The sequence below is a fragment of the Ranitomeya imitator genome, chromosome 3 (assembly GCF_032444005.1).
Source record: "Ranitomeya imitator isolate aRanImi1 chromosome 3, aRanImi1.pri, whole genome shotgun sequence".
Lineage (NCBI taxonomy): Eukaryota > Metazoa > Chordata > Amphibia > Anura > Dendrobatidae > Ranitomeya > Ranitomeya imitator.
In genome coordinates, this window is record NC_091284.1 from 90,428,571 (window position 1) to 90,456,468 (window position 27,898).

The 27,898-nt window shown below is 45.9% G+C and overlaps 1 protein-coding gene across 7 annotated transcripts in view; it reads left to right on the forward strand.

Moving 5' to 3' along the window:
• The window catches only part of NCOR1 (nuclear receptor corepressor 1), a 197,346-nt gene that overhangs the window by 86,522 nt on the left and 82,926 nt on the right, over positions 1-27,898 (forward strand). For 4 of the 7 annotated variants that reach the window (XM_069761106.1, XM_069761111.1, XM_069761107.1 and 1 more), the window contains exons 8-14: positions 5,402-5,454; positions 6,697-6,763; positions 11,751-11,923; positions 12,270-12,402; positions 13,833-14,011; positions 17,976-18,030; positions 26,094-26,195. In XM_069761106.1, the coding sequence (XP_069617207.1) occupies positions 5,402-5,454; positions 6,697-6,763; positions 11,751-11,923; positions 12,270-12,402; positions 13,833-14,011; positions 17,976-18,030; positions 26,094-26,195 (762 nt within the window). The remainder of the gene's footprint in view (positions 1-5,401; positions 5,455-6,696; positions 6,764-11,750; positions 11,924-12,269; positions 12,403-13,832; positions 14,012-17,975; positions 18,031-26,093; positions 26,196-27,898) is intronic. The other 3 variants (XM_069761108.1, XM_069761112.1, XM_069761110.1) reach the window with 1 other exon arrangement.

Genomic DNA, 27,898 nt, shown 5'->3' on the forward strand with positions numbered 1-27,898 from the left:
CGTACACACGCGGCTGTGCTCCGTACACCTCATACACACGCGGCTGTGCTCCGTACACCTCGTACACACGCGGCAGTGCTCCGTACACCTCGTACACACGGCTCTGCTCCGTACACCTCGTACACACGCGGCTGTGCTCCGTACACCTCGTACACATGGCTCCGTACACCTCTTACACACGACTCCGCTCCGTACACCTTGTACACATGCGGCTGTGCTCCGTACACCTTGTACACACGACTCCGCTCCGTACACCTCGTACACACGCGGCTGCGCTCCGTACACCTCGTACACACGCGGCTGTGCTCCGTACACCTTGTACACACGACTCCGCTCCGTACACCTCATACACACGCTGCTCTGCTCCGTACACCTCGTACACACGTGGCTGCGCTCCGTACACCTCATGCACACGGCTCCGTACACATCGTACACACACGACTCCGCTCCATAGACCTTTCACACGCTGCTCTGATCCATACACCTCGTACACACACGGCTCTGCTACATCCACCCTGTAAACACCTCCTGACCTCACACATACGCTGCCTTACCCTCCTCCGGCGCCATGACAACCAGCAAAGTCCTGTACACGTAGGTCCTCCTCCCGATCATGTGACCCCTGACTCCTCCCATCCTGTGACCTCATCACAGGTCCTGTGCACAGAGCAGCCATTATGTGGTGTGCTGCTGTGCAGGCCTGGTGCAGGGACTCGGAGCTCTCAGCTGACCGGCTGATACACGCACCTCCCAACCAATGCAGGCCCCCTCTCTCTGCCCACTGGGTCCGGGGGCACACAAATGCCGGCAGGCATTCAGACAATTAGTGGAGGGTCAATCTGTGCGGTAGCCCAGGGCCCCCCCAGACCACTGGGCCCTGGGCTACCGCCCATATTGACCCTCTGATAATCCGCCCCTGCATGTGGGGGTAAACCACTGTTTGGGCACATGGTAAGGCTCGGAAGGGAAGGAGTGCCATTTGACTTTTTGAATGAAAAATTATCTCCATCGTTAGCGGACACCATGTCGCGTTTGGAGAGACCCTGTGTGCCTAAACATTGGCGCTCCCCCACAAGTGACCCCATTTTGGAAACTAGACCCACCAAGGAACTTATCTAGATGCCTAGTGAGCACTTTAAACCTTCAGGTGCTTCACAAATTGATCTGTAAAAATGAAAAAGTACTTTTTTTTCACACAAAAAATTATTTTCGCCTCAATTTTTTCATTTTCACATGGGCAATAGGATAAAATGGATCATAAAATTTGTTGGGCAATTTCTCCCGAGTACGCCGATACCTCATATGTGGGGGTAAACCACTGTTTGGGCACACGGCAGGGCTCGGAAGGGAAGGCGTGCCATTTGACTTTTTGAATGGAAAATTAGCTCCAATTGTTAGCGGACACCATGTCGCGTTTGGAGAGCCCCTGTGTGCCTATGCATTGGAGCTCTCCCACAAGTGACCCCATTTTGGAAACTAGACCCCCCCAAGGAACTTATCTAGATGCATATTGAGTACTTTAAACCCCCAGGTGCTTCACAGAAGTTTATAACGCAGAGCCATGAAAATAAAAAATAATTTTTCTTTCCTCAAAAATGATTTTTTAGCCTGGAATTTCCTATTTTGCCAAGGGTAATAGGAGAAATTGGACCCCAAATGTTGTTGCCCAGTTTGTCCTGAGTACGCTGATACCCCGTATGTGGGGGTAAACCACTGTTTAGGCGCACGGCAGGGCTCGGAAGGGAAGGCACGCCATTTGGCTTTTTAAATGGAAAATTAGCTCCAATCATTAGCGGACACCATGTCACGTTTGGAGAGCCCCTGTGTGCCTAAACATTGGAGATCCCCCAGAAATGACCCCATTTTGGAAACTAGACCCCCAAAGGAACTAATCTAGATGTGTGGTGAGGACTTTGAACCCCCAAGTGCTTCACAGAAGTTTATAACGCAGAGCCATGAAAATAAAAAAAAAAAATTATTTTCTCAAAAATGATCTTTTAGCCTGCAATTTTTTATTTTCCCAAGGGTAACAGGAGAAATTTGACCCCAAAAGTTGTTGTCCAGTTTCTCCTGAGTACGCTGATACCCCATATGTGGGGGTAAACCACTGTTTGGGCACATGCCGAGGCTCGGAAGTGAAGTAGTGACGTTTTGAAATGCAGACTTTGATGGAATGCTCTGTGGGCGTCACGTTGCGTTTGCAGAGCCCCTCATGTGGCTTAACAGTAGAAACCCCCCACAAGTGACCCCATTTTGGAAACTAGACCCCGAAAGGAACTTATCTAGATGTGTGGTGAGCACTTTGAACCCTCAAGTGCTTCACAGAAGTTCATAACGCAGAGCCGTGAAAATAATAAATACGTTTTCTTTCCTCAAAAATAATTATTTAGCCCAGAATTTTTTATTTTCCCAAGGGTTACAGGAGAAATTGGACCCCAAAAGTTGTTGTCCAGTTTCTCCTGAGTACGCTGATACCCCATGTGTGGAGGTAAACCACTGTTTGGGCACACGTCGGGGCTCAGAAGGGAAGTAGTGACTTTTGAAATGCAGAATTTGATGGAATGGTCTGCGGGCGTCACGTTGCGTTTGCAGAGCCCCTGGTGTTCCTAAACAGTAGAAACCCCCCACAAGTGACACCATTTTAGAAACTAGACCCCCCAAGGAACTTATCGAGATATGTGGTGAGCACTTTGAACCCCCAAGTGCTTCACAGACGTTTACAACGCAGAGCCGTGAAAATAAAAATCATTTTTCTTTCCTCAAAAATGATGTTTTAGCAAGCATTTTTTTATTTTCACAAGGGTAACAGGATAAATTGGACCCCAGTAATTGTTGCGCAGTTTATCCTGAGTATGCTGGTACCCCATATGTGGGGGTAAACCACTGTTTGGGCACACGTCGGGGCTCGGAATTGAGGGAGCACCATTTGACTTTTTGAATACGAGATTGTCTGGAATCAATGGTGGCGCCATGTTGCGTTTGGAGACCCCTGATGTGCCTAAACAGTGGAAACCCCTCAATTCTACCTCCAACACTAACCCCAACACATCCCTAACCCTAATCCCAACTGTAGCCATAACCCTAATCACACCCCTAATTCCAACCCTAACCCTAAGTCTATGTGCCCACGTTGCGGATTCGTGTGAGATTTTTCAGCATCATTTTTGAAAAATCCGCGGGTAAAAGGCACTGCGTTTTACCTGCGGATTTTCCGCGGATTTCCAGTGTTTTTTGTGCGGATTTCACCTGCGGATTCCTATTGAGGAACAGGTGTAAAACGCTGCGGAATCCGCACAAAGAATTGACATGCTGCGGAAAATACAACGCAGCGTTTCAGCGCGGTATTTTCCGCACCATGGGCACAGCGGATTTGGTTTTCCATAGGTTTACATGGTACTGTAAACCTGATGGAACACTGCTGCGAATCCGCAGCGGCCAATCCGCAGTGTGGGCACATAGCCTAATTCTAAAGGTATGTGCACACGCTGCGGAAAACACTGCGGATCCGCAGCAGTTTCCCATGAGTTTACAGTTCAATGCAAACCCATGGGAAACAAAAATCGCTGTACACATGCTGCGGAAAAACTGCACGGAAACGCAGCGGTTTACATTCCGCAGCATGTCACTTCTTTCTGCGGATTCCGCAGCGGTTTTACAACTGCTCCAATAGAAAATCGCAGTTGTAAAACTGCAATGAAATGCGCAGAAAAAACGCGGTAAATCCGCCATAAATCCACAGCGGTTTAGCACTGCGGATTTATCAAATCCGCAGCGGAAAAATCCGCAGAGGACCAGAATACGTGTGCACATACCGAAACCCTACCCCTAACCCTACCCCTAACCCTACCCTTAACCCTACCCCTAAACCTAGCCCTAACCCTAGCCCTAACCCTGGCCCTACCCCTAACCCTACCCCTAGCCCTAACCCTACCCCTAACCCTACCCCTAACCCTAACCCTACCCCTAACCCTATTCTAACATTAGTGGAAAAAGAAAAAAAATTCTTTATTTTTTTTATTGTCCCTACCTATGGGGGTGACAAAGGGGGGGGGGGGGGGGTCATTTATTATTTTTTTATTTTGATCACTGAGATAGATTATATCTCAGTGATCAAAATGCACTTTGGAACGAATCTGCCGGCCGGCAGATTCGGCGAGCGCACTGCGCATGCGCCCGCCATTTTGGAAGATGGCGGCGCCCGGGGAGAAGACGGACGGACCCCGGCAGGATCGGTAAGTATGAAGGGGGGGGGGGGGGGGCTTGGAGGGGGGGGGGATCGGAGCATGAGGGGGTGAATCGGAGCGCGGGAGGGGTGGAACGGAGCACGGGGGGTGGAACGGAGCACGGGGGGGGTGGAACGGAGCACGGGGGGGGGGGGGGGGTGTAACGGAGCACGGGGGGGGGGTGTGGATCGGAGTGCAGGGGGGGGTGATTGGAGCACAGGGGTGAGCGGACAAGAGCACGGGGGGAGCGGAGCACAGGACGGAGGGGAGCGGGGCAGTGTACCGGGCAGATCGGAGGGCTGGGGGGGCGATGGGTGGGGTGGGGGCACACTAGTATTTCCAGCCATGGCCGATGATATTTCAGCATCGGCCATGGCTGGATTGTAATATTTCACCCGTTATAATAGGTGAAATATTACAAATCGCTCTGATTGGCAGTTTCACTTTCAACAGCCAATCAGAGCGATCGTAGCCACGAGGGGGTGAAGCCACCCCCCCTGGGCTAAACTACCACTCCCCCTGTCTCTGCAGAAATGGGAGTTAACCCTTTCACCCGATCTGCAGGGACGCGATCTTTCCATGACGCCACATAGGCATCATGGGTCGGATTGGCACTGACTTTCATGACGCCTACGTGGCGTCATGGGTCGGGAAGGGGTTAAAGACGAGAGAACACCCATGTACGGTTTATAAGCCGCACGTCTGTCCATTATGATGTTTATTTCCGCCGTCCTTGTTATTGTGAAGGTGCCTGAACCGGGTCTGTAATTTTCGGTGTTTTAAAAGTTAAAATTGTACATTGAAAGTTTTCTTCCTCTCTTTATTTTTATGGAAAGAAAAGAAAATTGAGCACAAGATTGAGTCCTTTTACCATTTTATCATTTCTCATCTGATTGGCGAAAGCTTCCCAATTTAGACTTTCCGAGCCTTTGTGAGCTGCATAGTAATTTTGTCTGGTTACTTGAGGACTTTTACTTTTTGACTTTGTGAGCTGTAAATTGGGGTAGAGCGTCCTGTTGTGCGCCGAGTTATAATGATGTATTGAGACTGGCCTGCAGGGAAAGGATTGGGCTTTCTTTCTGGCCACCATTCATCCCAAGGTCTGACAATCTCTTACATCTGTGATGACATTCAGCCTTGTTTTATAGCAATGTTGTTGCTTCTTTTTGTTTCTTTAGCCGCTGTATAACCAGCCCTCGGACACCAAGGTTTACCATGAAAACATCAAGACGTAAGTATATAACGGGCATCGCCTTGCTGCGGCAATCGCATCCTCACACCTTACAAGGAGAACAAATACATCTAGGGATCTTTAATGGTGGAGCATCATGCATGCAAGTGTTTTAAGATTTTTTTTTTTCAATCCATCTCTTTGCTTGTAATGTGAAATGTGTGCAGCCGAGTCCAGTCCTCAGCCAAATGACTGCAATGAAGATACTGGATACTTCAGTGCAGTGCTACAGGCTGAGGTACGGGTTTTGGCGGTGTGAATCCATCAGAAAAGAGGAGATACTTATTTTTCCATTCAAGTCAAATCCCCTTTGAAAAACAAAAATCTTACAAATGTGGCCTGCATGAGATCAGCCTCGTGCATATTAGGCACAAAATGTAATGACTTGTGCAAATGTTGGCCTTTTCTAATCACCTTTTGATATTCATCATATGATTATGTATTAAAGGGTTTTATCTTGCCAATATTTTTATCACTTTTATGCAGAGTGGGTCATAAAATGTCTAATTGGTGGGTATCTCCACCAATCACCAGAACATGGGTCCCATGTCCTCCATGTATATGGAGCGGTGGTCGCACCTGGTTCTATGTCTGGTTGAGTCCTTCATGGCCTCCAGGCTGGTCTTCCTTCCCGTGAGCAGCTTCCTGGGCTCCTCTAGCATTTACTTGGCTGAGAACTAGTCGATAGGCCACAGACAACGTCATGTCATGCGTCAGGCCTTGACATCATGGGGCCTAGTAGCTGTCGGAGACACAGACTGCAGTGGTCTGGCTGTCATGGAGGACTAGACTAGACACTGGATCGGGCCAGCATAAATCTAGTGTGCACGTGTTCCCACCGCTCCATTCACAGGGGGGACATGGGAACCTTTTGTTGTTAACGGTGCTGCAAGCAGCCTCTTTAGCATTGGAATAACACAGCGGCACTGAAGCGGGCTGAGTTCAGCAGTCGGGCCAGCTTCAGAGCAGTGCCTGCAAGCTCTATAGCAAAGCTTGTAAGCACTGCTCTCCTTAGCTAAGTTAAGTCAGGAGGCCGCTGAAAGACTGTAGAGGAGGCCAGCCGCTAATCTGAGCAAATAAAAATCCCACCATTCTTTAGAAAGGAAGGCATTTTCATAGCGTGTAAATTGCACAGTTGCTTGCTTTTACAAGCGCTTACCATTCGTTATCTATTTAGAGACCACTTCTTTAACAATTGCTTACTACATACAATCAGCTTAATATATTTCTGTTTTGTTCCAGGAATCAGGTGATGAGGAAAAAGCTCATTCTGTTTTTCAAGAGAAGAAACCATGCTAGGAAGCAAAGGGTACATATCATCATTGCTGCAGACAGGTGCCGTGCGAGCTACCTGCTGCACTACAATCCATTACTGTTTCTGCTTCTCTTCATTGGAGGTGTGGTAGATCGTCTCACTCGGCTGTACACGGAGGTAGACACGGGAACACTCCGGCTTTAGGAATGCACTTGGTTTATTTAGCCGCTGTATAAACCAAGCTGAAACACAAAGTAAACACTGCCATCTGGGCAAAACAGCAAAACAAAATGGCAGCACTAGGCACAGTCCTTGTTTTAGTGGGGATCAGCCCACGCAGGGTTAGCAAGACCCGCGGTTCAAGCATATGCACTTCTTGTTCCTCTTCAGACACTAAACACTGCTGCTTCCTAAGGGGTGGGGTGGAGATATGGTGGACATCCTCCCACCTGCTCTATGGATGTCCGCATAAAAGCCAGCCCATTATACAAATTAGCCTAACCCTTCATTGCCCTTAGTGTGCTGGAGGAAAAAGTCTGGGTTTTATATCAGTGACACCATTAAGTGTAGTAAAACTTATCTCCCCTCCAGCACTTTACCAGTAACTTTGCACATACTTCCCCCTCCCCCGCCCAAAACCGAGGTCTTGACACCTTTACTGGCTAAGATGTGGAGTCTGGGCAGGGTATCTGCGTTCCCATGTGACTTCCCTGGCCTGTGCTCCACATGAAAACAAAAGTCCTGGAGCGCCAGAAACCATCTAGTTACATGGGCATTCTTCCTGTTCTTTTCCCTCATCCATCTCACTTTCTGCCTAATAGGTAGTATTTCAGGGTGTCGATTTGCCCACTTGATGGCCAAGCACCCTTTCTCTATGATGGCATAGGTTGTCTCGCAGGAGGAAAGTTTTCTACTCAGGTACAGTTAGGGCCAGAAATATTTGGACAGTGACACAATTTTCGCGAGTTGGGCTCTGCATGCCACCACATTGGATTTGAAATTAAACCTCTACAACAGAATTCAAGTGCAGATTGTAACGTTTAATTTGAAGGGTTGAACAAAAATATCTGATAGAAAATGTAGGAATTGTACACATTTCTTTACAAACACTCCACATTTTAGGAGGTCAAAAGTAATTGGACAAATAAACATAACCCAAACAAAATATTTTTATTTTCAATATTTTGTTGCAAATCCTTTGGAGGCAATCACTGCCTTAAGTCTGGAACCCATGGACATCACCAAACGCTGGGTTTCCTCCTTCTTAATGCTTTGCCAGGCCTTTACAGCCGCAGCCTTCAGGTCTTGCTTGTTTGTGGGTCTTTCCGTCTTAAGTCTGGCTTTGAGCAAGTGAAATGCATGCTCAATTGGGTTTAGATCTGGAGATTGACTTGGCCATTGCAGAATGTTCCACTTTTTGGCACTCATGAACTCCTGGGTAGCTTTGGCTGTATGCTTGGGGTCATTGTCCATCTGTACTATGAAGCGCCGTCCAATCAACTTTGCAGCATTTGGCTGAATCTGGGCTGAAAGTATATCCCGGTACACTTCAGAATTCATCCGGCTACTCTTGTCTGCTCTTATGTCATCAATAAACACAAGTGACCCAGTGCCATTGAAAGCCATGCATGCCCATGCCATCACGTTGCCTCCACCATGTTTTACAGAGGATGTGGTGTGCCTTGGATCATGTGCCGTTCCCTTTCTTCTCCAAACTTTTTTCTTCCCACCATTCTGGTACAGGTTGATCTTTGTCTCATCTGTCCATAGAATACTTTTCCAGAACTGAGCTGGCTTCTTGAGGTGTTTTTCTGCAAATTTAACTCTGGCCTGTCTATTTTTGGTATTGATGAATGGTTTGCATCTAGATGTGAACCCTTTGTATTTACTGTCATGGAGTCTTCTCTTTACTGTTGACTTAGAGACAGATACACCTACTTCACTGAGAGTGTTCTGGACTTCAGTTGATGTTGTGAACGGGTTCTTCTTCACCAAATTAAGTATGCGGCGATCATCCACCACTGTTGTCATCCGTGGACGCCCAGGCCTTTTTGAGTTCCCAAGCTCACCAGTCAATTCCTTTTTTCTCAGAATGTACCCAACTGTTGATTTTGCTACTCCAAGCATGTCTGCTATCTCTCTGATGGATTTTTTCTTTTTTTTCAGCCTCAGGATGTTCTGCTTCACCTCAATTGAGAGTTCCTTTGACCGCATGTTGTCTGCTCACAGCAACAGCTTCCAAATGCAAAACCACACACCTGGAATCCACCCCTGACCTTTTAACTACTTCATTGATTACAGGTTAACGAGGGAGACGCCTTCAGAGTTAATTGCAGCCCTTAGAGTCCATTGTCCAATTACTTTTGGTCCCTTGAAAAAGAGGACGCTATGCATTACAGAGCTATGATTCCTAAACCCTTTCTCCGATTTGGATGTGGAAACTATCATATTGCAGCTGGGAGTGTGCACTTTCAGCCCATATTATATATATAATTGTATTTCTGAACATGTTTTTGTAAACAGCTAAAATAACAAAACTTGTGTCACTGTCCAAATATTTCTGGCCCTAACTGTATATGACTGGATGTTACCTCAGCATGTATTTCCTGGGACAACATAGCTCCCAAACCGACCCCGGAGGCGTCCGTCTGGAGCATGAAGCGACCAAGACCGGCTGTCTGCACAGGACGAGCTTCAACTCCAGGAATGCCATCTCTGCTTCAGTGGACCATGTGACCATCGACGACTTTGTGCCCTTGAGAAGATCTGTCAGGGAGGGGGCTATCATGGAGAAATTCAGAATAATTCGCCGATCGTAACCCACAATTCCCAGAAACGCCCTAACCTGCTTTATGGAGACTGTTTGCTGCCACTTTAATGTTGCCTCCACCTTGTCTATTTATGGTTTTAGCTCACCCCTTCCCACGACGTAGCCCAAGTATTTTGCCTCTTCTCTCCCGAGGGCGCACTTTTTTGGGGTTTATGGTAATCCCTGCCTTCCTCAGTGCACCAGCCAGGACACACAAGGGGAACTCATCCACGTCCGACTGCAATGGGGTTTCATCAGGGTTGAGCTGACTCCTGTCTGCTTCACTTGATTTCCCTGCCTGTACCCACAAGTCCTAGAAAAGGTTGACGTGCCGTCCGATTATCACGGGGTGTATCAAACCTTTGATTACCTCGACTTCATGGGACTCCGTACCCTGGCTGTTTTTTATTGACACTCTGGCGATGGTATAATCCTTGGCGTCTCCGTGGATATAGCAGACGCCCACGTGTTTCCCTGGGATCAATTGGTGGGGGAGTGTGACCCTTATCAGGGTCACCAAGCTCCCGGAGTCTTGAGTCCTGACACTGGCACCCCATTTATTGACACGGGACATGTGGACCCTCGCCGGGCTGATAGTCCACACTGCAGGTGGGATAGACGTAGTAGGAGCAGCGCCTCCCTAGGCTGAAGTCCATCTCTTTGGAGGACAAGGGGCAACGAGTAGCTATATGTCCCGGACTGCGACATCTCCAGCAAAGTAAGAGCTTACCTATAGCATTAACAATCATTCAGCGACCTGTTAGGATCTAGGACCCCCCCCCCCCCCCCCAGTGGTGGCTCTACTACCCCTCTTTTGGGGCCCAGGCTCCCACTGGGTACCCCAGTATGGGGATGCACCACCCACTGGCTTTCATAGGAACCTCGACCATCCGGTACCATTCCACTGGGCCCGCGCATTCCGGGGATCTCCCTTGGCAAGCTAGGTCTGCAGCAGCCTAGGAAGGGAGTGCAAAAATCTGTCCATGACAACCCGCTCGACCATCTGGTCTGGAGTAGAGGATTCCAGCTGCAATCATTTTGGCACAAGATGCAGTAGAGCAAACATTTGGGATCGAGGTGGTTTATCCCCATAATACGCTCAGTGGTGAACCCTTTGTGCTTTGACCAACATAGTCAATCCCACGTGTGCCAAAATTTCAGTTTTTAATTTGGCATATTCCTGAACTTCCTGTAAGGCCAAATCCTAATAATCCTTCTGGGGCTCATCAGTTAGATAGGGGGCCAGCGAGCACCTCCACCCTCTGCGCTGACTGTAGCTACTCACGCTCTGCTTCTCGCTCGAACACTGTCAAAAATGCCTTTACATAATCACCTGGGGTCGTATTTTTGCATAGCACGTCTTCACGCCTTCCGGACGTACGTGTCGTCACCTGGATTTGGGAGATGGGCTTCCGGACGTCTACGATCTGCCTCTGCGAGCGAGTCAGTCTGCTGGTGCTGCTGTTGCATTTGTTGTATAAGCAGCTTACTTGTCTCCTGTTGCGCCATCTGTTGCTGCTGTAATTGCTTCTGGTGCTGTTCCTGCTGTGCTTGTACCAGATGCTTAAGCAGGTCCTCCATTTTGCCTGTCGTCGTACGCTGGCTTGTGGCCGCCTTCATCCAGGACATGCAGTGCCTCTTGTAGCTGTCACGTGTTCGCTAAGAACGCTGCCTGCACTTCTAACACCACGTGTGGTAGATTGGCTCACTTTGCTGTACATGGAGGTAGACATGGGAACACTGGAGCTTTAGGAATGCACTCGGTTTATTTAGATGCGGCATAAACCGAGCTGAAGCACAAAGTAAAAGGCCCTCTGAGCAAAACAAAATGTTAGCACTAGTCACAGTATTTGCATTAGTGGAATCAGCCCGCTCAGAGTTAGTAAGACCCCACGGTTCAGGCATAAGCAAAAACACAACCGCTTCTCTGGAGTGTTCTTCTCCAGACACTGAACACTGCTTCCTTTGGAGGCCAGCTACTTAAGCCACAGACCACACCCTAGAGTGGAGATAAGGTGGACATTCTCCCAACCCGCTCTATGGATGTCCACATAAAATCTAGCTCATTATACAAATTAGCTTAATCCCTCACCACACTTAGTGTGATGGAGGAAAAACTCTGGGTTTTATATCACTGAAGCCATTAAGTGTAGTGAAACATATCTCCCCTCCAGCACTCTACCAGTAACTTTGTCACAGAGGACATGATGTGCTTTCTCTTGGGTTTTGCAGGAACAGAACATTTGTCAGCGTTACGACCAGCTGATGGAAGCCTGGGAAAAAAAAGTAGACCGGATAGAAAATAACCCAAGAAGGAAAGCAAAGGAAAGCAAAACCCGAGAATACTACGAGAAGCAGTTCCCCGAAATCCGGAAACAGCGTGAGCAGCAAGAAAGGTTTCAGAGGTAAATCTTTTCCTGATAAACCTTTGGGGACTTTGTAGGACCGTGTATTTCACAGTCACTCACCCATTTTCCTTACTGCTACATAGTGCTGCTTTTCTTCATCAACTTTGCTGAAGAAATGTGTAGTAACCGGCAGCTTTCATAAGGGTTAGATTAACCAGACCCCATCCACTAGATTATTATTGGGGAGAGGGGGATGCTTTTATTGTCCCAGGCGGCCATTTATCGTTAGATGTATTCCCTTTATAGTTCACCTTTCCTTCTTTTCCATTACTATCAGTCGTGTTGATGTATTTGTTATATTTTGACTTGCCAACTTCTAGCCTCGTTCATGTTAATATGTTAGGTCTCAACCCCCTTTAAACGGTGTCCGTATGCTGTGTTTAAGGGTTGGTCAGAGGGGAGCTGGACTATCTGCCACCATTGCTAGGAGCGAACATGAAATCTCTGAAATCATTGATGGCCTCTCTGAGCAGGAGGTGAGTTAACGTCGAAAAATGTTTTCCGGCTGTGAAAATATCCGATCAGCACATTATGAATTTGTAATATTTCTTTTTTTAATTGAATCCGTCATTGCTGCCGGACATTCCCAATCCTTCTGTAGATCCGCCAGCTGAGTTCTGCAATACAGGGGCGTGTAATTGAGTTCATTCGTCTAGTTTTATCATTCACATGTGTGCTACATCGTGGGTTTTCAATCCCATCGACAGCCGTGGTCTACGATCGTATTTATTTCCTTCCCTACGACCTCTCCTAGGACTTACATTGCGCTTAATAAATGCCCATTGCACCAGAAAATACCTTTACACCTAAACCCTTTCCGGATTGGCTGACTTTCCTTTTTTGCCCTTTTGTTTTGTTTTTTTCTTCCAAAAGCCATCATTTTTATTAGATTTTTTTTTTTTTCTGTGAAAGGCTTTTGGGGACTTGTTTTACATTCTCTTATATAGCTCAGGGGAAAGCGCAATTCTGCCATTGGATGGGAGTTTAAAGGACTTGACAATAATAAATATGTTTAATTTATTTTTTTTATTTTATTATTTTTCAACTGTGAAAATGGAAGTGAATTGAATTTATATTTATAATTTTTAAAACTTTTTTTTCCTTTTATGTTTTTGGTCTTTTTGGGGAGGGAACTGAACCTAAAGTTGGCACGGTTGTTCTTTAATATTGCAGCATATAGTGAAACTGATGGTCTCCAACGACGTCCTGGCCAAAGGCAGGGCTTCATAGGAAGACAGTGTTGTCAGCGATGGGGGCTTTTGGTAGGCAGCCAGCTGCCATGACATTGACCTCCCTCTACCACGATCGTATTGTTGGGGGGTGGATGGGACCACTGTCAATGATTGACAAAGACCTCTCAATGCCTAAACATCACCGGTCATTGCTGATTCAAGACATTTTGGCTATATAGCCCAGATGGCACCTACCGAGTATGATGTGGACTCGGCTCCCGAGCAACCTCCGTACTGATCTGTGTCCATATGACGTGTATTTTTTTTTATTATTATTTTTTTTTTTTTACAGCATATGCTCTTGAAAGGGTTAATGTCTCTTGTTTAATCTCACTTCCATAATTCCTTTTTTTCTTATAGTGCTTTGCTTCAGCAAATTCACACAATGCAGTTTTATCATCTACCTTTAAATTCGGCCTCAGTAAAACATAATTACCGCACTGTGTGGATATATCATTTGCTTTGTAGATATTAACAGATCTGCAGAACTTGCGGAGATAAACATTGAAATCCCAGCAAAGTGCTAATCGATGTGTCGCATAGATCAGAAATCTTAGCCGCAGTCTCCATTTTTATACACTCTTGGGTTTTTTTTTTGTTTTTTTTTCCTTTCCATGCCAAATTTCCTTTGTATCAGATTAAATTTTTATTTTATTTTTGTTTGACTTTTGCAGAATAATGAAAAACAAATGAGACAGCTCTCCGTTATCCCTCCCATGATGTTCGACGCAGAGCAGAGACGGGTGAAATTCATTAACATGAATGGTCTGATGGAAGACCCAATGAAAGTTTATAAGGATCGTCAGTTCATGAACGTCTGGACAGATCACGAAAAGGAAATATTTAAAGAAAAGTAATTGCTTCCCCACTCCCCCTTTCCCACCCATCATTGTTATACATTTTTCCCATGTATTTGAGTTTATTACTATATAGAAAATATGTTAATGCCTCTGACCGGGATTTCCTTCATTTCTTTTTTTTTTTTTTTTTTTCCAAGTGGTTGAATGCCGACTTAAGGATGTTTTGTATGTGTGAATGTAACAGAATAACATAGATTATGAAGCCTGCACCTTTGTGCTTATTTCAGTGTCTTCCCCATGGTCCACTAGGTTTGACTTTGTAGGAAAGCTTCTTCCTCCCCCTCTTTGTCTTTGATATGTACGAAGAGGCTGTCTATTTAGCCCAGATCATTAACCAAGCCACTCCCGTTCATGAGAAGGGGGCTGGCTTAGCTAAAGACCTGAGCCTGGCAGCTGGCTCCTTCTACACATCATCAACACAGAGGATGAGAAAGCTGTCACCTGTGTTGGAACAATGGCAGAAGCTTCCAAAACTACGGAATCCAGCCCTGAAATCGGGATATCTGTGCAGATTTACATTGTAGCCTTAAAGTGTAACTATCATTAAGGTGATCCTGACGGGCGCGGACTGTATGATCTCAGCCAGGGATGTTTGACTCTAAAACTCTAACGCCTTCCAGAAAATCATAATTAAAAACCTGACTGGGACTGAGTAGTGCTGGAGATGAGCAGACAGATGGGTTCCTGGCGGCTTCTCCCTGCCCACTGCTCTGGAGTGACAGGACTCTGCCTTATACGCGCATGTTGGCCGAAATCTGTCAAACCAGGGCAGCAGGTGGGGAGATGAAACCGGAAAACCGCCTGTCCAGCTTGTCTGCCACATGGCCGTGTCCCCACCATCTATTTAGGCTATGTGCACACGTTGCGGATTAGGCTTAGGAATTTCTGGTGCGGATTCTGCCTCTCCTGGCAGAAAACGTAGCTGCGGATTTGTTGCGTTTTTTGTGCGGTTCCGCAGCATTTTTTGTGCGTTTTTACTGTGGTTTTCTTGCGGATTTGCTGCATTTTTTACCCCTGCAGTTTTCTATAATGGAATGGGTACAAAAACGCTGCAGATTCACAAAAAAGAAGTGACATGCCACTTCTTTTAAACCACAGCGTTTCCGCAGCGGATTTTCCGCAAAGTGTGCACAGCATTTTTTTCCTCATTGATTTACATTGTACTGTAAATAAATTGCGGATCTGCAGCGTTTCTGCACTGAAAAAAACGCAGCGGAACCGCAGAGAATCCGCAACGTGTGCACATACCCTTAAGTGTGTTTTTTTTCTGAAATGCCGCAGTATTTCGTAGTCAAACATACATGGCTGAGATCATACAGCCGGTGCCTGATACATGCTGCCCAAAGATTAGGAAGCATGTGCAATATCAGCTGTCAGGTTCCCTTTAAACATTATATCTCTGCGTATATATCTATATATGTGTGTGTAGGGAGATAATGTTTATGAGGAAAAAAATGTTTATTGGCAATTATATTTAACCCCTTCAAGTCGCGGCCCTTTTTCGTTTTTGCGTTTTCATGTTTCACTTCCCTCCTTCCCAGAGCCATAACTTTTTATTTTTCCGTCAATATGGTCATGTGAGGGCTTATTTTTTGCGGGACGAGTTGTACTTTTGAACAACACCATTGGTTTTACCATGTCTTTTACTAGAAAACGGGAAAAAAATTCCAAGTGCGGTGAAATTGCAAAAAAAGTGCAATCCTACACTTGTTTTTTGCTTGGCTTTTTTGCTAGGTTCATTAAATGCTAAAACTAACCTGCCATTGTGATTCTCTAGGTCATTACGAGTTCCTAGACATCATGTCTAGGTTATTTTTTATCCAAGTGGTAAAAAAAAATTCAAAACTTTGCTTTAAAAAAAAAAAAAAGTGCCATTTTCCGATACCCGAAGCGTCTCCATTTTTTGTGATCTGGGGTCGGGTGAGGGCTTATTTTTTGCGTGCCGAGCTGATGTTTTTAATGATACCATTTCGGTGCAGATACATTCTTTTGATCACCCGTTATTGCATTTTAATGCAATTTCACGGCGACCAAAAAAACGTAATTCTGGCGTTTTGGATTTTTTTCTCGCTACGCTGTTTAGCGATCAGGTTAATGCTTTTTTTTATTGATAGATCGGGCGATTCTGAACGCGGCGATACCAAATACGTGTAGGTTTTTTTTTGTTTGTTTTATTTAGGATGGGGTGAAAGGGGGGTGATTTCAACTTTTATATTTTTTATATTTTTTTCATATTTTTTAAAACATTTTTTTTTACTTGTGCCATGCTTCAATAGCCTCCATGGGAGGCTAGAAGCTGGCATAGCCTGATCGGCTCTGCTATATAGCAGCGATCATTAGATCGCTGCTATGTAGCTGAAATGCAGGTGTGCTGTGAGCGCCGACCACAGGGTGGCGCTCACAGCAGGCCGGCATCAGTAACCATAGAGGTGTCAAGGACCTCTATGGTTACCTTCCTGATGCATCGCCGACCCCCGATCATGTGACGGAGGTCGGAGATGATATCATTTCCGGCCGCCCGGCCGTAAGCGCCGGTTAAATGCCGCTGTCTGCGTTTGACAGCGGTATTTAACAGGTTAATAGCGGCGGGTGAATAGCGATTTCACCCGCCGCTATTGCGCGCACATGTCAGCTGTACAAAACAGCTGACATGTCGCGACTTTGATGTGGGCTCACCGCCGGAGCCCACATCAAAGGGGGTGACACGGCATGCGCAGTACTAGTACGGCGCATGTCGTGAATTGAATTACCGTATATACTCGAGTATAAGTCGACCCCCCTAATTTTGCCACAAAAAACTGGGAAAACTTAATGACTCGAGTATAAGCCTAGGGTGGAAAATGCAGCAGCTACTGGTAAATTTCAAAAGTAAAAATAGATACCAATAGAAGTAAATTTAATTGAGACATCAGTAGGTTGTGTTTTTGAATATCCATATTGAATCAGGAGCCCCAAATAATGCTCCATAAAGTTTGATGGGCCCCATTAGATGCTCCATATTAAAAAATGCCCCATATAATCCTGCATAAAGGGTAATAAGGGCCCCATAAGATGCTCCATAGAGATATTTGCCCTATATAGTGCTGCACAAACGTTATGGCCCCATAAGATGCTCCGTAAAGTCACTTGCCCCATATAGTGCTGCACAAACGTTATGGTTCCATAAGATGCTCCGTACAGTCACTTGCCCCACATAATGCTGCACAAACGTTATGGCCCCATAAGATCATGAATACAGCCACTTGCCCCATTTGCTTTTGCTGCGATAAAAAAAAAAAAAAATCACATACTCACCTCTCTTTGCTCTGGACCCCCGGCACTTTCAATATTTACCTGCTCCTCATTCCGGTGCGGCTCCGTCTTCAGCACTGACGTTCAGCAGAGGGCGCGCACTGACCACGTCACCGCGCCCTCGGCCCTGAGCGTCAGCCAGAGGACGCTGAAGACTGAGCCGCACCGGAACGAGGAGCGGTAAATATAGCGCAGCGCTGCTCTCCCCTCCCTGTATACGCACCTACTGCTGGTGCGGTCCCTGCACGTCCCTGCTTCTTCCACCGCTGCATCTTCTTCCTGTATTGAGCGGTCACAGTTACCGCTCATTACAGTAATGAATATACGGCTCCACCTCTATGGGAGGTGGAGCCGCATATTCATTACTGTAATGAGCGCTACCATGTGACCGCTCAGTACAGGAAGAATCTGCAGCGCTGAAAGAAGCAGGGACGTGCAGGGACCGCGCCAGCAGTAGGTGAGTATAATTAGACAGCCCCCGCTCCCCCTCCCCTGCCGACCCCTGGGTATGACTCGAGTATAAGCCGAGAGAGGGACTTTCAGCCCAAAAAAATGGACTGGAAATCTCGGCGTATATATGGTATATAAAACTTATTATTATTGAATTGTTGTTTCTTCCATTCGATTTCTTTTATGTCTTAATAGATTTGTCTTTTCACTTTTTAGGTTCATGCAACATCCTAAAAACTTTGCACTTATTTCCACTTGTCTTGAAAGAAAGGTAAGTGCGTTTTGTATGTTTTACTTTGTTAAAGGGAATCTGTCACCCCATTTTTCATATAAAAGCTGCTGCCTCCGCCATTAGGGGCTTATCTACAGCATTCTGTAATGTTGTAGATAAGCCCCCGATGTAACCTGAAAGATAAAAAAACAAGTTAGATTATACTTACTCCGCAGGGCGGTTCGGTCCGATGGGCATCGCGGTCTGGGTCCGGTGCCTCCCATCTTCATACGATGACGTCCTCTTCTTGTCTTCCTGTCGCGGCTCCTGCGCACTTATCTGCTCTGTTGAGGGCAGAGCAAAGTACTGCAGTGCGCAGGCGCCGGGAAAGGTCAGAGAGGCCCAGCGCCTGCGCATTGCAGTACTTTACGCTGTCCTCAACAGAGCAGATAAGTACGCCTACGCAGGAGCCGCGACAGGAAGCAAAGAAGAGGACGTCATCGCATGAAGATTGGAGGAGCCGGACCGGACCGTAACGCCCATCGGACGGGACCGCACCTGGGTGAGTATAATCTAAGTTGTTTTTCTTATCTTTCAAGATACATGGGGGCTTATCTACAGCATTCCAGAATGCTGTAGATAAGCCCCTAATGGCGGTGGCCGCAGTTTATATACGGAAAATGAGGTGACAGATTCCCTTTAAAAAAAAAAGAAAAAAAGATGTCTGATGCTGAAACGTGGATGCATTCCTCATGTAAGGAAACTTTTACAAATAGTATGAGCTACAGGATCCACACATGACTTAGTCCTCAGCCCCCTACATTCACATTGTTTTTGGGAGAACGTGCCTTTTTAATGAAGATGCACTGGGAGAAGGCATCAGGGAATCTCTTCGTAAGGAACATAAATGTTCAAAATGTCTTGAACCTTTGGGATAGGTTTATAGAACGTTTACCCTACCTCATTCACAAATCTTTGCAAGATGGAGTTGGACGGCCCACAGGCTTCAGCAATGGCTGCTGATGGGGGATACTGTTACCTTAGTTTTCCCCTACTGGTTATGTCAGTGATATGGAGACACTAAGCCCCGCACCACGAGGATGAGATCCTCTACAGTCACTGTAAGTTTCCCTGATCAGAGCGAGGAGGAGACGCCGGCTATTGTTGTTATTGCGGCTCATTTCTTTTTTTAAGTCAAACCAACTATTTCCTTTGCTTATATACTTTACTTGGTTTGTAACCCTAAGAATTAGTGATGAGAGAACCTGCTGGGATAAAGTGTTATCTGATCATGCTCATGTGCTAGCTGAGTGTCTTCAGCGTGCTTGAATAATATGTTCCAGTCTACGCGGATGTTCGACAGCCGCAACACATGGAGAGATTGCCCAACAGTTTGTTGTGACGGTCGAACAACCACGAGACATGCAGCTGCAGGGACTCGAACATATTTTTTGAGTGTGCCAGAGACACTCGGCACGCGAGCATGCTCAGATAACACCTTATCCCAGCACATACATTTTATTAATTTGCTACATGATCTGTGCAAAAGGTGTTCTAGAGATCAACACCACGACCTGTGATCTGCTGCTGGATCCCTCCCACGCTGCAGTTTTTCAAGCCACTACCGTATATACTCGAGTATAAGCCGACCCGAGTATAAGCCGACCCCCCTAATTTTGCCACAAAAAACTGGGAAAACTTGTTGACTCGAGTATAAGCCTAGGGTGGAAAATGCAGCAGCTACTCGTAAATTTCAAAAATAAAAATAGATGCTCCATACCGTTCATTATTGCCCCATAGATGCTCCATATACAACTGTGCTATATACAATGCTCTGCACCGTTCATTATGGCCCCATAGATGCTCCATATAAATCTGTGCCACATATAATGCTCTGCACCGTTGATTATGGCCCCATAGATGCTGCTTATAAAGCTGTGCCCCATATACGGTATATTGCTATGCACCATTGATTATGGCCCCATAGATGCTCCTTATAAAGCTGTGCCCCATATACGGTATATTGCTCTGCACTGTTCATTATTTCCCCATAGATGCTCCTTATAAAGCTGTGCCATATATAATGCTCTGCACCGTACTTTTTGGCCCCATAGATGCTCCTTATATAATGCTGTGCCATATATAATGCTCTTCACCGTTCTTTATGGCCCCATAGATGCTCCATATAAAGCTGTGCCATATATAATGCTCTTCACCGTTCTTTATGGCCCCATAGATGCTCCATATAAAGCTGTGCCATATATAATGCTCTGCACCGTACTTTTTGGCCCCATAGATGCTCCTTATAAAGCTGTGCCATATATAATGCTGCTGGTGCTGCCATAAAAAAAAAAAAATCACATACTCACCTCTCTTCGCTCAGGACGCCGGCACTTTCAATATTTACTTGCTCCTCGTGCGGCTCCGTCTCCAGCACTGACGCTCAGCAGAGGGCGCGCACTGACTACATCACAGCGCCCTCTAACCTGAGCGTCACTGCCAGGAGACGCTGCAGACGGAGCCGCATCGGAGCGAGGAGCAGGTAAATATCGCGCAGCGCTGCGCTCCCCGTATACTTACCTGCTCCGGCGCGGTCCCTGCAGTCCCTGGCTTCCCCGGCGCTGCAGCTTCTTTCTGTATTGAGCGGTCACAGTTACCGGTCATTTACAGCAATGAATATGCGGCTCCTCCCCTATGGGAGGTGGAGCCGCCTATTCATTTCTGTAATGAGCGGTGCCATGTGACCACTCAGTACAGGAAGAATCTGCAGCGCCGGGGAAGCCAGGGACTGCAGGGACCGCGCTGCAGCAGGCAAGTATAACTACACAGCCCCCGCTCCCCCTACCCTGCCGACCCCCGGTATATGACTCGAGTATAAGCCGAGAAGGGGACTTTCAGCCCAAAAAAGTGGGCTGAAAATCTCGGCTTATACTCGAGTATATACGGAGTTACCTGCATAATAACGTACCCGGAGATCTTAGCAAAACAAAAGCATGTGACTAAAATTACCCAGAACTTTATGCAGCAATTTTACCCTGAAGGAATTTACTTATTAAACAGTCGATAACTCTGCATGATTGTGGGCTTGAAATGAGGAATATCTGTGCTTGAAATGAGGACCTTCCCGATGGTTACAAGGAGCTCATGTTTAGACAGTGCATCACTTGTGGGTAGTGAATACAGACACCATGCGAAATAACAACACAACATATATAGAATGGGATTACACCCATACTAGTGATGAACAAAACACTGTTAAATGATCACTCACATTTCAGAGAACTGAACCTCAATGGATGCCCACTGCAGGAAATAACCACATTTTATTTAATGGAAATTATATTTTCAGCCAGAATAATTCCAAAATTCCAGCCACAAAGTCTTTCCCTTTTAACTTGGTCTTCACTGCGTGATGGTGGGTTTGTCAAGACAGAAACGCAGAGACAGATGATATGCAAATTGCCTCTTCTGAGAAAAAGAGGACTTAAACTCTATAGCGCCACCTGTTGGAAGTACAGATGATAGGAAGTTAGGACCGGGAAGGGTGGCCAGTCACTATGGCGGGAAGGGTGGCCAGTCACCATGGCGGGAAGGGTGGCCAGTCACCATGACGGGAAGGGTGGCCAGTCACTATGGCGGGAAGGGTGGCTAGTCACTATGGTGGGAAGGCTGCCCCGTGCTCATCCAAAATGGCTCGGCTAGTAGCCACAGCATCTCTAGAGACAGGAGGTGTTGTACGTAGGAGGTGTTATTGTAGATGACAGACACAGATGAGGGTGTTATAGGTGGGAGACACAGTAGGCATTATTGTGGGTGGGAGACACAGAGGCGGTGTTATAGGTGGGAGACAGAGGAGGCATTATTGTAGGTGGGAGAACCAGGAGGTGTTATTGTAGGTGCGAGTCACAAAGTTGTATGTGGGAGACACAGAGGAGGCGCTGTTAAAGATAGGATGCATGGAGGAGGGACAGTATTTTTGTAGATGGGAGACACAGGAGTTGTAGCTAGGAGACACAGAAGAGGCGTTGTCGTAGGTGGGAGAAACTGGAGGTATTATTGTAGGTGGGAGAAACTGGAGGCATTATTGTAGGTGGGAGAAACTAGAGGCACCGTATTATTGTAGGTGGGAGAAACTGGATGTACCATATTATTGTAGGTGGGAGAAACTGGAGGTATTATTGTAGGTGGGAGAAACTGAAGGTATTATTGTAGGGTGGGAGAAGCTGGAGGTAATATTGTAGGGTGGGAGAAACTGGAGGCATTATTGTAGGTGGGAGAAACTGGAGGCATTATTGTAGGTGGGAGAAACTGGAGGCATTATTGTAGGTGGGAGAAACTGGAGGTAATATTGTAGGTGGGAGAAACTGGAGGTAATATTGTAAGTGGGAGAAACTGGAGGTATTGTAGGGTGGGAGAAACTGGAGGTAATATTGTAGGTGGGAGAAACTGGAGGTATTGCAGGTGGGAGAAACTGGAGGTAATATTGTAGGTGGGAGAAACTGGAGGTAATATTGTAGGTGGGAGAAACTGGAGGTATTATAGGTGGGAGAAACTGGAGGTATTGTAGGGTGGGAGAAACTGGAGGTATTATTGTAGGTGGGAGAAACTGGAGGTATTGTAGGTGGGAGAAACTGGAGGTATTATTGAAGGGTGGGAGAAACTGGAGGTAATATTGTAGGTGGGAGAAACGAGTTATTAAAGAGATGTGGGTCAATAAAGACCCAAAAACGACCAAAAACCCAAATAAAGATATGTAAACATCAACTTTATTATTGCACAAAAATGTATATATATATAAAAAGACATATAATACAAAGGAACAGATGAGGCTCAGTACCACAGGGTGTACAAGGACACCACTGAAAGAGCATAAAAGGAGCGCACGGAGCCGGGGTCAAAGTCTACTCCATACTAATACAAGGTGGACTATAAAGTCCATACCACTATGCTGGAAAATATTAATACCATTATACATCCACATAGACACTAAAAGGGCCCAATAACATGAGTATCATGAATGAATATACATTACCTAAAACAGGGCAAATGGGTAGACCAGATCCAGGGTCCGTACGCCCTCCCCAACGCACGTTTCGGTGATAAACCTTCCTCAGGGGGAATGTACAGAGAGGTCGGGTGTGCGACTATATAACTACTAAAACCGGAAATAGAAAGCCGCCGTAACCGGAAATGGAATACCGCCGCAACCGGAAGTGACATATAGTCACTAAGCAACCAATTCCCTATGTAACCAAGTAAAACAAGATCAAGCGGCGATGTCACTGCTAATCCGACACCAGCGGGTACGCCGCACAACGCCATACACTGGGTCGGCACAGGGCCCTGTGTCCCCCAGCAACGAGCGCGTAGCGGCGCAGCCATAGTGTCAAGGCAACACGGGAACACAGCCGCGCATGCGCAAAGGCATGCTATGGACAGAAACTCCATCTTGGAATAGGGAAAAGGGCAAATCGCGGCAAAAACGACAGGAATAGAAGGGAAATACCACGAATAGACTTACACAGATAGGGACATGTGGAAAGTACAGATAAACACCTACAGACAGCAAATAAAACAGATAACACACACAATCAGATATATACATAAAATAATAATAAATGACTAAGGAAAAACAAATTAAGAATTACACCTATGAGGTCGTATACAAACATGATTTGATTACAAGTTGCTTTTGCTTATATATATGAACTATCAGCTGGTCATTAATGCTATCGCAGTTGCTCTGTGCGCTACACATGGATCTATATAGTGTCGTTTGTATACGACCTCATAGGTGTAATTCTTAATTTGTTTTTCCTTAGTCATTTATTATTATTTTATGTATATATCTGATTGTGTGTGTTATCTGTTTTATTTGCTGTCTGTAGGTGTTTATCTGTACTTTCCACATGTCCCTATCTGTGTAAGTCTATTCGTGGTATTTCCCTTCTATTCCTGCCGTTTTTGCCGCGATTTGCCCTTTTCCCTATTCCAAGATGGAGTTTCTGTCCATAGCATGCCTTTGCGCATGCGCGGCTGTGTTCCCGTGTTGCCTTGACACTATGGCTGCGCCGCTACGCGCTCGTTGCTGGGGGACACAGGGCTCTATGTCGACCCAGTGTACGGCGTTGTGCGGCGTACCCGCTGGTGTCGGATTAGCGGTGACATCGCCGCTTGATCTTGTTTTACTTGGTTACATAGGGAATTGGTTGCTTAGTGACTATATGTCACTTCCGGTTGCGGCGGTGTTCCATTTCCGGTTACGGCGGCTTTCTATTTCCGGTTTTAGTAGTTATATAGTCGCACACCCGACCTCTCTGTACATTCCCCCTGAGGAAGGTTTATCACCGAAACGTGCGTTGGGGAGGGCGCACGGACCCTGGATCTGGTCTACCCATTTGCCCTGTTTTAGGTAATGTATATTCATTCATGATACTCATGTTATTGGGCCCTTTTAGTGTCTATGTGGATGTATAATGGTATTAATATTTTCCAGCATAGTGGTATGGACTTTATAGTCCACCTTGTATTAGTATGGAGTAGACTTTGACCCCGACTCCGTGCGCTCCTTTTATGCTCTTTCAGTGGTGTCCTTGCACACCCTGTGGTACTGAGCCTCATCTGTTCCTTTGTATTATATGTCTTTTTGTATATATATACATTTTTGTGCAATAATAAAGTTGATGTTTACATATCTTTATTTGGGTTTTTGGTCGTTTTTGGGTCTTTATTGACCCACATCTCTTTTGTTCTGAATTTGGTAGCGACTTACCCTTATTTATATATCAGTCCTTGTGGCATGGCATTTTTACTTGTATTTCATTGAGTAAAATTATTCTTGCTATGCATATCTTTGTCGTGTGCTTGGTTTCTCGAGAAACGAGGTATTGTAGGGTGGGAGAAACTGGAGGTAATATTGTAGGTGGGAGAAGCTGGAGGTATTATTGTAGGTGGGAGAAACTGGAGGTATTATTGTAGGTGGGAGAAACTGGAGGCATTATTGTAGGTGGGAGAAACGGGAGGTGTTATTGTAGGTGGGAGAAACTGGAGGCATTATTGTAGGTGGGAGAAACGGGAGGTGTTATTGTAGGTGGGAGGAACTAGAGGCATTATTGTAGGTGGGAGAAACTGGAGGTATTATTGTAGGTGGGAGAAACTGGAGGCATTATTGTAGGTGGGAGAAACGGGAGGTGTTATTGTAGGTGGGAGAAACTGGAGGCATTATTGTAGGTGGGAGAAACGGGAGGTGTTATTGTAGGTGGGAGGAACTAGAGGCATTATTGTAGGTGGGAGAAACTGGAGGCATTATTGTAGGTGGGAGAAACTGGAGGCATTATTGTAGGTGGGAGAAACGGGAGGTGTTATTGTAGGTGGGAGAAACTGGAGGCATTATTGTAGGTGGGAGAAACGGGAGGTGTTATTGTAGGTGGGAGGAACTAGAGGCATTATTGTAGGTGGGAGAAACTGGAGGCATTATTGTAGGTGGGAGAAACTGGAGGCATTATTGTAGGTGGGAGAAACTGGAGGCATTATTGTAGGTGGGAGAAACAGGCATTATTGTAGGTGGGAGAAACTGGAGGTATTATTGTAGGTGGGAGAAACTGGAGGTATTATTGTAGGTGGGAGAAACAGGAGGTATTAATGTAGGTTGGAGACACACATGAGGTGGTATTGTAGGTGGGAGGCATAGAGGATGTGTTATTGTAGGTGGGAGAGACATAGGAAATGTTATTGCACATGGTAGACACAGAGGTATTGTTATTGCAGGTAGGAGGAACAGAGAGGGATTTTATTTTTCTGGTGGGGGAAACGGAGAGTAGGGGGATGCTTTTCTCAGTGCGAGACACAGAGAAGATGCTTTTCCTGGTTGGATGGGGGGAACAGAGGGGGCTTGTACTGCTGAGAAATACAGAGTGAGCTTTTCAGGATAGCTTTTCTCTGATGCGTCACATTGTTTGAGAGTAAAACACACAGTTGCCAGAACGAACCACGGGCAGCATGAATCCGTTGTCAGGTTCACTTTAACTTGTCAAGATTTTTCTCCACATTATCGTTTTGTCCAGTGTTTTCTGCTGGTTGTAAGAAACTAACAAGCCAAACCTGAATACTTCCTTTCTTTTCAGAACATTGCGGATTGTGTGCTTTATTATTATTTAACTAAGAAAAATGAAAACTATAAAGCTCTTGTAAGAAGGAACTACGGCAAGAGGAGAGGCCGAAACCAGGTACGTGCTCTCCATCTGCCATTATGGGTATTATGCGGGCGTTAATTGGATATTAACCAGTTTGCACAAATGGACGTAAGCATTTTCTGTGCTGGAGTATGGAGGTGTCTCAGGAGCTGCGCTCTTGCCACCCACGGTGAATAATGACTATGTTACATAACATAGCTGGTCTCTAACAGCAGCCAGTGCTGTGCTCTGACCACAGCTATTAACTATTTAAATACCACCGTCAATCTCTGGTTCTCATCCCATACCCTCCCCCCACCCATCCTTACAGGGTTGTGGAGTGTTAATGGGCTACCATAGTAACCGGGGGTCTGCTGAAGTCCCCTATCATTGCCATTTTTGTTACAGCTGTGATGGGAGAGCTTCATAGGAGAGCAGCATACCACATAAGTGATCAGAAAATCACAAGTTAAAGTTCCCTACATGGACAAAAAAAAAGAGATTTAAAAAAAAAAAAAACTCGCAATGCCATAAAGTTATACTCAAACAGATTCCTAAAAAAAAAAAATACAGAAAAAAGCAATCAAATCTACATAATCCAAATTGGTGTCAATTAAATCATCAGTTCACCACGCGTAAAACAAGCTCTCATTGCCGTAATTGTCTGACTTGGAGAATCATTTTTATCATACATTGAATGCCATAAAATAAAGCCCCAAAGAACATGGCGGAACTGCATTTTTTATCACCATGTCACCACACTGAGAAATTGCCCTCCTACCTCCAATTTTTATTTTCAGTATATTTTATTGCAAAATGAATGATGTCATTCAAAACTACAACTAATCCTGCCAAAAACAAGGCCTTACTATGTCTACAAAAAAAAAAGTCATAGCTTCTGGAAGAAGAGGAGGGGAAAAAAATGCGAAAAAAATTGCTACGTCCTAAATGGGTTCATGTATAGAAGCTTGCAACACGAAAATAAGTGACTGTAATTTTTCAGACTATAAGACGCACCTGACCATAAGACCCACCTAGGTGTTAGAGGAGGAAATTAGTAAAAAAAAATTGAAGCAATAATGTGGTCAATTTTGTACTAATATCCCCTATCCTGGTGTATATATGGTTCCCTCATCCCCATCCTGTTATGCATGGCCCTCTCATCCCTACCCTGGTATGCATGGCCCCCTCATCCCTATCCTGGTATGCATGGCCCCCTCATCCCTATCCTGGTATGCACGGCTTCCTCATCCCCCATCCTGGTATGCGTGGTCCCCTCATCCCCCATCCTGGTATGTATAGCCTCCTCATCCCCATCTTGGTATGATTGGCCCCCCATCCTGGTATGCATGACACCCCATCAAAAAACACTGCTCCCTCGCAGTGTCATGTTCTGATGCCAGCAGCTGATTTATGCTTGTAAGCAGCGCATGGCTGGGATGTCATACATTGCTTACAAGCAGAGGACAGCTGCTGGGAATATTCATTACTCTCCACACTGGGACTATGTGCGTGGAGAGTAGTGAATATTCATTGCTCTTTAATAGTGAGCACAGTGTTAGCCGCAGCTGCCAGCTTCCAGCAGCTGCTGGGCTTTCACGTGTGCTGCTGCTAAAGGGAATGAATATTTGCTGCATTCCATGCCTATGGGAGTGGAGAGCAGTGAATATTTGTTGCCTTAAGTAACGGGTACACACACGAACGCCCGGTATCTGTAGGAAGCCGGCTGCTGCAGCTAATAGCGTGTCTGCTCTTAA